A 13,932-nucleotide genomic window follows, 5' to 3' on the forward strand; every position below is an offset into this window, starting at 1 on the left:
GCTTCAAAGAAGAAGGAGATGTTTTCAGTCGGGAGTCTGAGTGGAAAGGACTTTAGGAGGAAACGCACTCATTCCTCGACACTCAGTAGGTGTTCACCATCAGGTCCCCACTGCAGAGCCAGTGCCCACATGTGTGCACAGAAGAATCAGCAAATCCTCCTGAACAGAAACAGATTCAGGCTCTGGAAGGAACGTTTCTATTCAAACAAATCAATAGACTGAGTGGCCAAAGTTCATAATAATTATCCTCTTTTATCAGCAGCCTCTAGGAAGTTAGGTGTGTGCGTCCCTGTGGCCACCTGAAACCTTTCTTCTCGAGGAATCACTTGGCTCTGAGTGTGGGAATCTGCAAGGAGAAGCAAGATCCTGGGAGGCAGCTCCAATGGCGTCAGGATGGTAGAAACAGAAAGCATTTCCTGGTGGTATCTAGCTGGCTTCCAACAGGGTAGGCAGGCTCCTGCATGCAACATACCAGGTATAAAAACTGGTTTCTCACTCATTTAAAATTCTAAAAGCATTTTCAACCATTAGATGATATGCGCAAGGTTTTTATGATAGAGTTTTCTTTTTAAGAAAAGAAAAAGAAAATACCCAGGAGGGGTTCTCAAGGCTCCTGCCCCAGCCTAGGAGTTCCTGGCAGCTGAGGGCTGCTTGGAGCCAAGAAGAGGATTGAATTTTCTTTGGAGATATGGCCACTGACAGGTTGTCCACACCCCTATACAGTTATAAGCACACAGGCAGCATTAATTAGATACATAGGTTATTTTTAAAGGGGGATTGATGTTGAATAGAAAATGTGTTGGGGAACTTCTGGGACTGTTGGGTAGATATTATCAAAATACATTGTATATATGTATGTATATATATACATATATATATGGCATTTTCTAAAACTACTATATAAAGTACTTTTTAACTCCAAAATCAACTCCACGCCGCCACCTGTACTCTTTTACAAACTCACACATTCACCAGATTCAATTCTCACACACTGTGTGTGTCTGTGGTGTGTGGGCTCACATGCTTACATGCTTTGAGACAGGGTCTTATTACACAGCACGGGCTAACTTAGCACTCCTCACTTAAACCAGGCTGGCGTCAAACTTGCAGTGATCCTCCTGTCTCTGCTTCCCAAGTGCTGGAATTACAGGTGTGCACCAACCAGAACTCCCAGCCTCATCCAAGATATTTCAATAGACTAGGATATAAGTTCTAATCAAGGATAAACTTAAAAGCAAAAGAAAAAGCATAAAACAGAGGTTCTGAAAAGCAATTCATCATTCGATCGAGCCTTTGTTCTCACCAGTGTGACTTGCCATCATGACCCCGCAGATGTCTCGTTCAAGGCCTAAATTATTCATATGGATTGTAAATATTCTTTATTTATATACGGGGATGATTAAAAAAACCTGCCAGGGCAGGTGCAAGAACTGAAAGAACACCCCTTCCTCATTCTTTTTGTTCCTTGTGTTTAGTAAAAAGGAATACACACCCCACCCCCCAGAAAAGTCTTTAAGAAGCGCCTCTAGTGGTCATTTCGGGAATGATATTGAACATATTGCTGTACAGAAGGGAGGGGGAGTAGGAGGGTAGACTGTGTCACTCCTGAGGTGACCTGGCAGCAGCGGAGGTGTGTCTCGCCTGAACTCTATAAAAGGTCAGCTCTACAGCGCCGCGAGACAGACAGGCTGTGCTCCAACTCCAGGCTGCAGGTGTTGCCTCCCAGGATCCCAGATGGATTTCAGTCGCCGAAGTGTTCACAGAAGTCTGAGTTCCTCCTCACAAGGCCCAGCACTTAGCATGAGTGGCTCCCTATATAGGAAGGGGGGCGTGCAGCGTCTGGGGGCTGCACCCAGTGTCTACGGTGGAGCTGGAGGCCACGGCACTCGCATCTCCGTCTCCAAAACCGTAGTGAGCTATAGCAGCGGAGGGGACATGTTTGGGGGCAACGGGAAACTAGCAATGCAGAACCTCAATGATCGGCTGGCCAGCTACCTCGAAAAAGTGCGGTCCCTGGAGCAATCCAACTCCAGACTTGAAGCCCAGATCAAGCAGTGGTATGAAACCAATGCGCCTAGCACCGTCCGGGACTACAGTCCCTACTACGCACAAATCAAAGACCTGCAAAACCAGGTAAGTCATGAGGCCTGTGTATCTACATTTCTGTTTTAGTTGCATAGTAGATCAGGGGGATGGGTGTATATGCTGGGTGAACCCTAACATACAAAGCAAATTAAGTTGAAATTTATAACTAAAAAAAAATGTATTTTATCAAGTGGTATCAGAGTTAATAGGATGAGTTTAAACCACACTTTTTTTCTAAAATTTCAACCTAATTGCATATAAAATATGATACTTTTATCACCCAAAATTACAGTCTGTGTCTTTGCCATGGTTTACCATGTCAGGTCCTCATGGAGAATAATCTCATTTTCAGAAGAATTTCAAGGGTTTCTATGTGGTTTCCCCCTAGTCTTTATTGACTTTGAAGACTCAAATGAATTAAAAAGAGATTTTTCTTTTTTCATTTATATAACCTTATATTTCAAATATCATCCTACTGTGGGTATAAATAATAAAAGAGTTCAGAGTGGAGACAAAATGCAGATATTAATGGTTTCTGTACTGACTGACAGATGGGTGGTTGGATGGATGGAAGGAATCAGTTTTGATTTAAGCCATCACTGTGTATCCCAGACTAGTCCAAGGCCCCACTGTGTATCCCAGGCTAGTCCAAGCCCTCACTGTGTATCCCAGGCTAGTCCAAGGCCCCACTGTGTATCCCAGGCTAGTCCAAGGCCCCAAGGTGTATCCCAGACTAGTCCAAGCCCCCACTGTGTATCCCAGGCTAGTCCAAGCCCTCACCGTGTATCCCAGGCTAGTCCAAACCCCTCACTGTGTATCCCAGGCTAATCCAAGCCCTCACTGTGTATTCCAGGCTAGTCCAAGCCCTCAGTGTGTATCCCAAGCTAGTCCAAGCCCTCACTGTGTATCCCAGGCTAGTCCAAGCCCTCACTGTGTATTCCAGGCTAGTCCAAGCCCTCAGTGTGTATCCCAGGCTAGTCCAAGCCCTCAGTGTGTATCCCAGGCTAGTCCAAGTGATGGACCTCATCACTCTCCTGCCTCTATCTCCTCAGCACTGGGATTAGCCACTATGCACAGTTCTGATAACTGGACTTTTTTAATGCCCTGTTTAAATATCTGCTAACCATCTCCAAGCATTTTATAAAGCACTTAGGCAATAATGAAATGGTCTATTGCCCCCAATTCAAATTTATTGCAATCCTATCGCAGTCTGACCCTCTGTCATCGGAGATAGGTGGGGTTCTCTCTCTCTCTCTCTTTTATAAACCCAGTGGAGCAGAAGTGGGAGACTTTGCTCCTGACTGAAGATGCCAAGCACAGCACACACCATTCTTATCTAATCAAGGAAAGCGGGGCTTTCTCTTATGCTTATATTTAAAATCATTGCCCCTTTAGGGCCAAGGCCATTGAGTCCCTGTGAGCTCTTTTCTTGAGCTGTATTACAGGCATCAGTGCAGCTTGATTCAGACTTCACAGAAAGGATCAGCTCATGAAGCTAAGGTGATTACATCACCCTCATCAGAGTGTTTCTTCGGGCTTTCCCTGAAGCACATTCCAAATACAAACCGATTGTTCTCCAGCACTTTTCTCAAGGTTGATGCTTCTCAATTGACTTGGGGATTATCCACAATACCTAGGAGCGGCCACTAGTACCTACTAGCTGGAAGTCTCTCAAGGGACCTCTCTCCAGGAATAGCTACTGAAAGAGATGGATCATTCTAATGTTTTCTAAGAATGGACTTCCAGTCCGCATGCATCTTAAAGAATGCAGTGCTTGCCTTGCAAGCCCGAGAACCTGAGCTCGATTCCCAGAACCCAGGTTAAAAAAGAAAAAAAAATTGGAGAATGATGGTGTGCGCGTGTAATTCCAGTGTTTGAAAAGCCAAGACAAGCAGAGCCCTGGGCCTTGCTGAACAGCCAGCCTGACCTACTTGATGATTTCCAGGACAGTGAGGGATCCTGCCCTTCCCCAAACATGTGGATAATACCCAAGGAATGGCATGCAAAATTGTCTGTCCTCTGACCTCCACATGCAATCACCTGTACATGTGAACATGCACACAGAGAGAGAGAGAGGAGAGAGAGAGAGAGAGAGAGAGAGAGAGAGAGAGAGAGAGCGAGCGACTGGGGAAAGAGGCAGAGAGAGATCCAGGATGTATCCATCCTTCCGTCCTAGTACCTAATTCCGACCAGATGGCTACTTCTCATTCACCCACTATTTCATAGACACTAGCTGAGTGCTGTGCATCACACAGAGATGAATGTGTCGGTAAATAAAGTGTTTTAGGTGGAATCAGGCATGGACCAAAGCAACTATCACTCAGAGGGGTATAGGAGGAAGGCTGTGCAGAGCGACAGAAGCAAGGGCACATCCACTGCTAGACCTGAAGGCTATCAGTGAAGGCCCCGCCCCCTCAAAGCCATGGTGGCAGAGCTGAGAGGTGAAGGAGTGGGAGCTCACCAGGTGAGAATGGCTTACAACCATGTTCCGGGTATGAACAGCGCCACAGACAAGGCCCTTAATAAGGTTCTGTGATGTGAATGAGTTGTACGATCACAAGAACATGGACCAGACGAGGAGTCCTTTTCTAACGCTGTGACATGAAGGCCTGTGTCATCATTCCTCTTATTCTCTCGTGGACATTCTTGAAATGGACATCACTGTTGGTGTAATTGCAGTTGTCTCTGAGGGCAAATAAGATCATTGCAAACTCCTGCCCTGGTGGAAATGTCATTCTTTCCCTCTGTTATGTTTTTCAGATTAAGGATGCTCAAATGCAAAACGCCCGATGCGTCCTGCAAATTGACAATGCTAAACTGGCTGCAGATGACTTCAGATCGAAGTAGGTGCTCTAAATCACAGTAAATGTAGGATGTACGGGGGTGGGTTGGTGGGTTGTCCTGGTTTTTGTTTTTGAGATAGGACATTGCTATGTGGTTCACACTGGCCCCCAAAGTCAGCATCCTCTTTACTATAGATGTCTGCCTTCACACCCAGCACCATGGTAAATTTTTCTGAAAAAGAAATCCTTTTAGTACTTTTTTCTCATATATTTAGAATGTATATGTGTATTGAGAAGGGGTGTAGAAGGAGCTGTGGGCAGGTCTGCTTTCGTCCCACCCGGCTCCAACAAGGCTAGCTCAGGTTGGCTTGGTTTGGGCTTATTGCTGTTGCCTGTTTGTTGTGGGAGCTGCAGGCCTGCTTTTCATCCTGCCCGGCTCCCGCACGGCTAGCTTTACACCAGAAATAACAACACACAAACTGTATTCTTTTAAACACTGCTTGGCCCATTAACTCTAGCCCTTACAGGCTAATTCTCATATCCCGATCAACCCATCTCTAATAATCTGTGTAGCATCAGTCTTACTGGGAAAGATTCAGCATGTCTGACCTGGCAGCTTGCTTCATGGAGTCTGCCTGGAAGAGGGGAGCATGGCCTCTGCTCCAGAGAGCAGAGCTGTCGAGTCTGAGCTCACTTCCTCTTCCTCCCAGCATTCTGTTCTGTTTACTCCTCCCACCTATGTTTTAACCTATGAGGCCAAGCAGTTTCTTTATTACTTAACCAATGACCTTCCTTCATCACCTGTTGTTTTCACAGTCCTTGGGATCAAGCCCAGGTCCTTATATGCAAACACTCTACCACTAAGCCCCTAAATTCAGACACTTTTCAAAAGTGTAAATGAACAGAAATTAGATATAGATACAGATTCTTATGTGAATAAACATTTGCCTGCATGTATGCCTTGCACCATGTGTGTGCCTGGTACCAACAAAGATCAGAAGAAAGCATCATAATCCCTAGAACTGGAGTTACAGGTGTTTATAAGATACCATGTGGTGCTGGGAAATTAACCAGGGTCCTCTACAAGAGCAGCCAGTGCTCTTAACCACTGAGCCATCTCTCCAGCCCCAGTGATGGATTCTGTTACAGAACAAATGACCTGATTCCCATGTTCTCATTCACTTTTCACAAACATGTGAATGGGGTTGTGATAAAGTACAGGAGCTGATCTATCTCGTGTTGCGTCATCTCCTCCATCAGGGCTGTAGAAGGACTCTTATGCCTGCATCTTAATTCATTCCCAGGTATGAGGTTGAGAGGGGGATGCGCGTCTCTGTGGAAGCTGATCTCCAAGGCTTGAGCAAGGTTTTTGATGACCTGACCCTTCAAAAGACCGACTTGGAAATTCAGATTGAAGAACTGAATAAGGACCTGGCCATCCTCCAGAAGGAGCATCAGGAGGTGAGAGAGTCGCAGGGATGTTTAGGGAATGCTGAGGCAGCTCCAATAGCAAAATAATAAAAATGAGAGGAGAAGAAACAGAAAGAAGAGGTGATGTCGGCGGTGCTGATGGTGACAGAGAGAATGTCAAACCTGCCAGCCACCCTTTTGCATGAGGTTGCTCTCCCTTAGAACCTGAAAGGAGTGAGCCAGACCCCGGGAAGCCTTCTTCCTGTTTCCTCTCATCATTATTCGTGCCCAGTGAAGGAAGTCACAAGATTTATTATATTTTTTCCTCCCATCTGATCTGAGGGTATTATTCAGACTAAACACAATCGGAATCTTACTCCCACAGGAAGTTGATGCCCTTCGCAGGCAACTGGGCACCAATGTCAACGTGGAGGTGGACGCTGCTCCAGGCCTGAACCTGGGAGAGATCATGAATGAGATGAGGCAGAAATACGAAGTCTTGGCCCAGAAGAACCTCCAAGAGGCCAAAGAACAGTTTGAGAAACAGGTAATTCCAAGCGTGAGCAGGTGTGTCGCGCTGATCTCCAGGACAGAGCATATTGTTTTCTTTCTCTTCTTCTTCCCTCTCCTTCTCTGGTCTGCCCTCCTCTCTTTTATGTCTCTCTTTGCTCATTTTCTTAATTCTTGGAACTTTAGAGCGCAGCCCTGCAGCAAGAAGTCACCATAAACACCGAGGAGCTGAAAGAAAGCGAGCTGCAAGTCACGGAGCTGAGACGCACCTACCAGGGCCTGGAGATCGAGCTGCAGTCTCTCCTCAGCATGGTGAGCCCCTCTGGCCTCCCCTGCTCGGTCTAGTCCGTGCTGACCAAGGCCTGTGTTCAGAACTCTAGAAGCACAGACTCCTGTAAGAAGTAACCTCTCCCCTTGCAGAGCCAAAAAGGAAACAGGTCCAATAGCTAATAATAGTCATACCACGGAAAGAAGAAGAGGAAGGGTAATGACCTGTACCAATGCAGGGGAAAGAGTAGATCTTGAAGATTTCACAGGGAAAATTGCATTTATCTGAGAACTTAAATCGAAGATGAGCTTTAAGTTAGGAAAAGATTAGAGTCATCTCAGGCTAAGCAAGCGTCAGCCACCTCAAGTTATGCCAACAACACTACCAAGATGACTCTATGGCTTTCTGCTTTCGGAGTCTGGGCTAAAGGGACATAGTCGTCAGGCTCATGTCCTTGTGGTGGAAAGCAGAGAGAAATAACTGAGCTGTGGGGCAACTCTTAGAGTTGATTCTTAGACAGAAAAAGAAAGAAAGAAAAGAAAGCAAAATACCTTATCAATTTTGCTTGCACATCATCGAGGCAGGCATGACATCCTCCCAGGTCAAGGAAGTAAATCTTGATCTCGTGGCACAGTGCAGCACACTGAAGGGATAGAAGACACAAAGCTCAAACAAAACAAGTCCAAGAGACGGCAGGTGTAGCTGGCTGCTGGGTCTGTCTAGATGGGAAGAACTTTCAAGCAAGAAAATGGGTAGTGATCAAAGGCTGGAAAAATTCTTCCCAAAAGACAAAACAATTGTGAGGCTTACTTCAAGGCAGCAAATAAGAAACACTCTCCTTGTCTGCTACTCTCAGAAAGAGTCTCTGGAGCGCACCCTGGAGGAAACCAAGGCACGTTATGCCAGCCAGTTGGCAGCCCTCCAAGGAATGCTGAGCTCCCTGGAGGCCCAACTGATGCAGATCCGGAGTGACACAGAACGCCAGAACCAAGAACATAATGCCCTTCTGGACATAAAGACCCGGCTTGAGCAGGAGATTGCTACCTACCGCCGCCTTCTGGAAGGAGAAGACGTAAGGTAAAGACCTTCGGGTGTATGTCCCTGTCTGTCTGCAGTTCTCTTTCACAGGCCTTGTCAAGGCAATCCCCCACACAAAGGCAATTTTATACACACACAACGAGGAGATGAAAATATAGCAAATAGTATAAAACACCCCAACCATCAATAGCCTTTGAATGAGGCCTTCGGGCAGCTCTAAGTCATAAGATGGTTCTCTTAATGATACCGATGGCACGTGATTTAATTCTTATTGAATGTGGAACTGGAAGCACAGTAACTCCTTGCACTACTCATGAATTAAACCACAGGCCACAGGGGCCCGTGGGACCCTGTTTGTAAACACGCAGAACTGAAATGGCTGCTTGCAAACATAAATCCAAGGCCATCAGGAGAACATAGATTTGAACTTCCATCCTAATTGTTTTTTCTTCACTATAGACAGTTCCAGTAGATGATAAGCAGGTCCGTTTTGACACTGTGTGTTTTCCAAGCTAAAAAGTAGAACACTCTAGTGTCGAATAAAAATAGTCCAAGGGACAGAAGTAGGAAAATAATATTAAACCTCCCATCAACCCAGACTTTGATCAACAAAAGGACATGGAGGGAAGTTCCCCCGCTTTGATGAGGAAATAATGCCTTCTTTCTGTTTCTTCGCTTTAAATAAAATGACAACCACAGAACTACAGAGTACCAGCTGGCCACTTTGGAAAGTAAGGGTAAGTGCTCTGCCCTTGTGCAGGATTCTATGATGCGGAGACCTCAGCAGGCCTCTGGCAACTGTCTGTCCCTGAGGAAAGGTCAAAGACAGAGGGTGCTCAAAAGCACAATTAAGAACCAGGTTTCTATTTATTTACTTAGTGGATGCTTGCATGTGTGTGTTCATGTGTGTGTGCCTGTGTGTGTGTGTGTGCCTCTGTGTGTGTGTGCCTCTGTGTGTGTGTGTGTGCGTGCGTGCGTGTGTGTGTGTGTGTGTGTGTGCCCATATGAAAGTCAGAGGACATGCATAGCACCACCTCCAGCTTGAAAAGAAAGAAAGAAAGAAAGAAAAAGAAAGAAAGAAAGAAAGAAAGAAAGAAAGAAAGAAAGAAAGAAAGAAAGAAAGAGGAAAGATTTCCCTTCCAGCACCAGAACTCGGGTCCCTACACTTTTTTAGCAAGCACTTTACCAGCTGAATAAATTCTTATTGAATGTGGAACTGGGAGTAATTAAGTCCCAAGACATCAGGATTCTAAAAATCTTGCACATCATGTAAAGGTCTCCCTCCAAGTGGGGACCTTGGCACAGTCGCTATGACAAGGCAATTTCTTAGCCTGTGCTATTGCTCAGACAGTGACCCTGAAAAGGATATATACAACTCAAATGTGGATTTCATTAGAGCGTGTCTGTGTCCATCTGAGGGGGGGGGGAATATATAAATTTAAGGAGAGTGATATATTGTCTGTGCTTTCTTATAAAGTCAACTTAAGATTACACAAGAAAAAGAATAGGTTCGGGCCTTTTATTTTTCCCTAAGAAGAGGAAATAAATGAGAGCAGCAATACTGGAAGTGGAAAGGTATAACAGGGTAGCCACGGGCCTGTTCCAACCTCTGATGTTTCATACGCACACACAGATATCAAGAAAACCAGGAAGATTAAGACCGTGGTAGAGGAAGTGGTGGATGGCAAGGTCGTGTCCTCTGAAATCAAGGAGGTGGAAGAAAGGGTATAGCCCGCTGCCGAGGGGAGGCTGCTCCAGCTGAAAATGAGAGAGTGGCCGTCAGAAAACGCCATCAGCACTGTACAGTGATTACGGTGGGATGGGGAGTCTACGTATCAGTCTCTGTAATTAAATATAAATGTTCTCGCTCTGCGCTGAAAAGTGCTTGCAAGACTGAACCAGGGAGTACCAGCCTATTTAAGCCGTCATCACTGCCATCTTCATCACAGGCCCCTTCGTTTATACTGAAGCTCTCAGTTGGAGGAGTTCTAACAAATTGAAAATAAACCTCTCTCTGTTTGAGTTTTGTTTTTCTTGTTTCTAAATTGCTAAAACCAGCAGTAGGGAGTCCATGAGTTCTCCATGGATTCCTACATAATCTCATTGGATTTGTTTCCTTCAAGCAGGTCTTGGCCTTTCCCCATTGTCTCTGCTACCTCTCCTGGTTCAACTTAATTCTTTGAATAATTTAAAAGAATTTCCAGTCACAAATGCTGAACAGAATTAGAGCAAGGCACATGATGATTGAAATGGGACTCGGTTAAGGGCAAAACTAGACCGAAGGTAGAATGTGTCTTCTTTTCGTAATTAACTGCTGAACTCATTGATCGTCGCTTCATTTGGTGAATCTGGAGTATGAAATGTCTCTCATGGTTTTTTGGGAACTGCTTTCATGAGACACAACAACACACTGAGACATCCACATTTGTAGCACGTGCAGCTTAGTGGCCTCCTGTGTGCCCGTGGGTTGTACAATAATTACCATTAATCCTAGAACATGTCCATCACCCCCACTGACAATCATTCCCAGGCGATGAAGATTCCCGACCCTGACCTTGGTTCCCAGATGTGTGCACACACATGTGCACACGCAACCACACGTACATACATGCGCATGCACCCACACCAGTGCCCACACTAATACAAATATGCACATATATATGAAAGCGAGAAATAAGGAAGCCACCAGCAGGGAACTAGCTGGCCAAGTCACTGTGAAGATTGTGAGTGGGCGTTTACCAAAAATCTAAAGATTTATAGAACAGTGCATAATTTTCTCCATGTTAAATATTCCCTAAGTTATGCAAAAATAGAAGGTATATAAGACACAAATATGTGTGTGTGTGTGTGTGTGTGTGTGTGTGTGTGTGTGTGTGTGTGTGTGTATACACACACGTTATTGCAGTGCTTGGGATCAACTCCACGGTCTTATGCTTGCTAAACAGGTGCTGTGTACCAATTCAAGAAGATAGGCTGTTCTCTCTCTCTCTCTCTCTCTCTCTCTCTCTCTCTCTCTCTCTCTCTCTCTCTCTCTCTCTCCCTCCCTCCCTCCCTTCCTCCCTCCCATCCTTCCTCCCTCCCACCCTCTCCCTCTCTCCCCTTTCTTCCCTTCCTCCCTCCCTCTCACTCTTTATGTCTCTCTCTAGTTTCCGGTGCATCCCAGGCTGACCTCCAACCTATGATCCTCCCGCCTCAGTCTCTCAAGTGCTACTAATAGGAACATTGGCCACCACACCCAGCGAATTCCTGTTAGAAACTCACGGTAACCCTGGTAGTTTCTCTCTGCACCTCAGCTTATGCAATCACCTTGCCAACAAGCCCAGGATTGTTCTTGCTTGAAGCATCTCCACCTTTTTATCCATCTACATGGCTGTCGAGCACAATTACGGTCACCTCTAAAACCTCAACAGTAGAAGCTTATGACTAGTACCAACCTCCAACCAACTAAGCTAGCAGGCATGCCATGGGGAGGGGGCTGAGGAACACAGCATCCTGCCTTCAAGGACAGCCATTGAAGAAGAAATACGGCTCTTTCCGACTGCCGAAGTGACCCCCCCTTCTGCTTAAGTTCAGAATAAGTTTTACTCACGCCTTCCAGAAAGCAAGGCAGTACCTTTTCACGGGCACATTTAAACAAATTACAAAGAAGTTCTTCCAAGCATAACAGCTCTGGGTACAACAAAAAGCTTTTTTAACCAAACAGTAGGCTGGGACTCGGGATAAAACATCAGTTGGATACCTGATCTCTACTTTAGAAGCCAATGGTTCAGGAGAACACATGTGTAGAATATCAACGTGTTTTATGGAAGCTGAATATGGATATGGAGCAAAACTATTTAAAATACACATGTGAGCATTAAGGATGGGAAGCACACATTTCAGCACAAAATGGGTTCCAAGTTCAAGAATACATGCTAGTCATATTCCACTCTTATGTGCTCCTAACTAAGCGGTGATTTTGGTTTGGATGCATCCCTTTTGACTCTATAAGCAGATAACAGCCTCTGTCTTATTTCTCTAGTGGTAAAATAGAGCCCCTCAGCCTTGGGAGAGCATTGCTTGTGAGTATAGTCAACCACAATGCCAATCACTTATGCTTTATAATAAGTCAGGACATGAGCCCAGAAGACAAAACCCAAACTAAAGACACATTTGCCTAAACACTGGTAGAATTTCACATGCTGTCATTTTGCATAAATCATGGAAAGTCATTTTGTGGGTCTTAAGAAGTCCCAGGAAGGACAGAGCCAGGGTTCCTGGTTGGTATGTAGGAGAGAACTCCAAACCACAATTAGGGAGGCCAGAGTCACCTTGTGTCCCTTCCAATTTCACAGAGAGCAGCAACAGGGTTGCCCTGTGTGTAGGATACACTGCAGATGCAAATGCTACCTCTGCCTTAAGTCAACGTCCCGACCTTGACATGATTCCATTGTAAAATGGGATGAGAGTACCACCACGGGAGCTCAGAAACACAATGTCTGTGACCCGCTTGCTTGGTTCAGTGTCTGCACGACAGCAAGAACGTGAGCACTGATAGCAGTTCAAACAAGGACCAGCTCAGCCCACAAGCCTGGGACACAGCGTGAAGGAAGCCTTGGTGAAAGGCATCCATCTGGGGCTGCAGGTCTCGGCATTCCCAATCAACACCTTCGCATTCTCCCAACAAATGAAGCTAGTGAGTTGCAGATTCTCTCATCAAACCTTGTCTGTCTGAGGTTGCTGGTCCTTCCCACGTTCACAGTAAATGGATAACTTCTGCAAATCTTGTGCTTGGAAGCCCTGCTTGTTCTTCATGGCTGTGCATAGGTCAGAATGTATCCCTCGCCTGTGTTCCTTATTTAACAAGGTGAAGGAGAGTTGTAATTGTATGTCACTATGGGCTCAGTATTCCTGACCCCGGGAAAGGGATTTGAGAAGGTGAGTGTTGGTCTATTTGATCCTGGGTGTTCCTTATGGAGGACGGTCATGAAGCTCACCTGTGACCCTCTGCATCTGCCCCTCAGCCCCCAAAGGGCAGCTCCAATTGTGGCCTGGTATGACTCCAGATTCAAGATTTCCCCTCCAAGAAGGCTGGATAAGGGAAATACTCTCCGGGTGTTAGGTGGCTATGGATACTGAATTAGGAGGGATCTAGGCTTCAGATCCGCACTCTACCGCTGTAAAGCAAGTACCAACCTCGAGGCCAACTCTGATGACAGAAAGGCCAGAGGAAGAAGTGTTCTTTGGGGTCAGGGTTCCCAGGAAAGGCAGAAATGCTATTAAATGCTCTGCTTGGGGCAGCCATGCTCCAGAGCCTTCTGGGAATCTGCAGATGTTCTCACTAGGATGCAGACAGTGAGACCTCCACCCCATCTACTGTGCCAGAGTCCAATAACACTCGTGAATTCTGTTGCTTGTCTGTGTATCAATACTTTCCTAATTCTGTAACACACAATATGAATCAGCAGTTTAACTTATCACGAGAGAAATCAATCCAATATATCTTGAATACTGATTTTGTAAGACTTTGAGAAAATGGACCAGGCATGGGTGATATCCAGATAGTTGCTAGATATGTAATCTTAATTAAATAATAATACCAATTATGTTTAAAAATATATATAATGCAGTCATCTATACCTGTATCTTCTTTATATTAGAACATATAATATATAATTATATTATATTCTCTCTATATAGAGGGGCAGATAGTTATTTTTGAAGTTCAAGAATAGAATCATTTTACAATGAGGAACATAGATACTTGGGACATCATCTCAAGGAAGCATGTAACGGGAACCCCCTTCCCTTTCTTACCCATTGGAAATTCCGATAACCTAAATTCCTGAAGAGTTCTCC

The 13,932-nt window shown here is 45.3% G+C and overlaps 1 protein-coding gene across 1 annotated transcript; it reads left to right on the forward strand.

Moving 5' to 3' along the window:
* Window positions 1-1,662: 1,662 nt before the first annotated feature.
* Window positions 1,663-10,418, forward strand: Krt20 (keratin 20). The gene is made up of 8 exons (XM_075990779.1): window positions 1,663-2,133; window positions 4,846-4,928; window positions 6,173-6,329; window positions 6,664-6,825; window positions 6,975-7,100; window positions 7,913-8,133; window positions 8,794-8,831; window positions 9,728-10,418. Exons 1-8 carry the CDS (start codon window positions 1,735-1,737, stop codon window positions 9,823-9,825), a joined length of 1,284 nt encoding a protein of 427 aa, XP_075846894.1. The 5' UTR covers window positions 1,663-1,734; the 3' UTR covers window positions 9,826-10,418.
* The last annotated feature ends 3,514 nt before the right edge of the window (window positions 10,419-13,932 follow it).

Source organism: Microtus pennsylvanicus, chromosome 11 (genome assembly GCF_037038515.1).
Source record: "Microtus pennsylvanicus isolate mMicPen1 chromosome 11, mMicPen1.hap1, whole genome shotgun sequence".
Lineage (NCBI taxonomy): Eukaryota > Metazoa > Chordata > Mammalia > Rodentia > Cricetidae > Microtus > Microtus pennsylvanicus.

Coding starts and splice junctions, on each gene's coding strand:
- Krt20 (XM_075990779.1), top strand. CDS start 1,735: ATGGATTTCAGTCGCCGAAGTGTTCACAGAAGTCTGAGTTCCTCCTCA. Junction 7,101..7,912: donor TGCAGTCTCTCCTCAGCATG/GTGAGCCCCTCT, acceptor TGCTACTCTCAG/AAAGAGTCTCTGGAGCGCAC. Junction 8,134..8,793: donor CTGGAAGGAGAAGACGTAAG/GTAAAGACCTTC, acceptor TGACAACCACAG/AACTACAGAGTACCAGCTGG.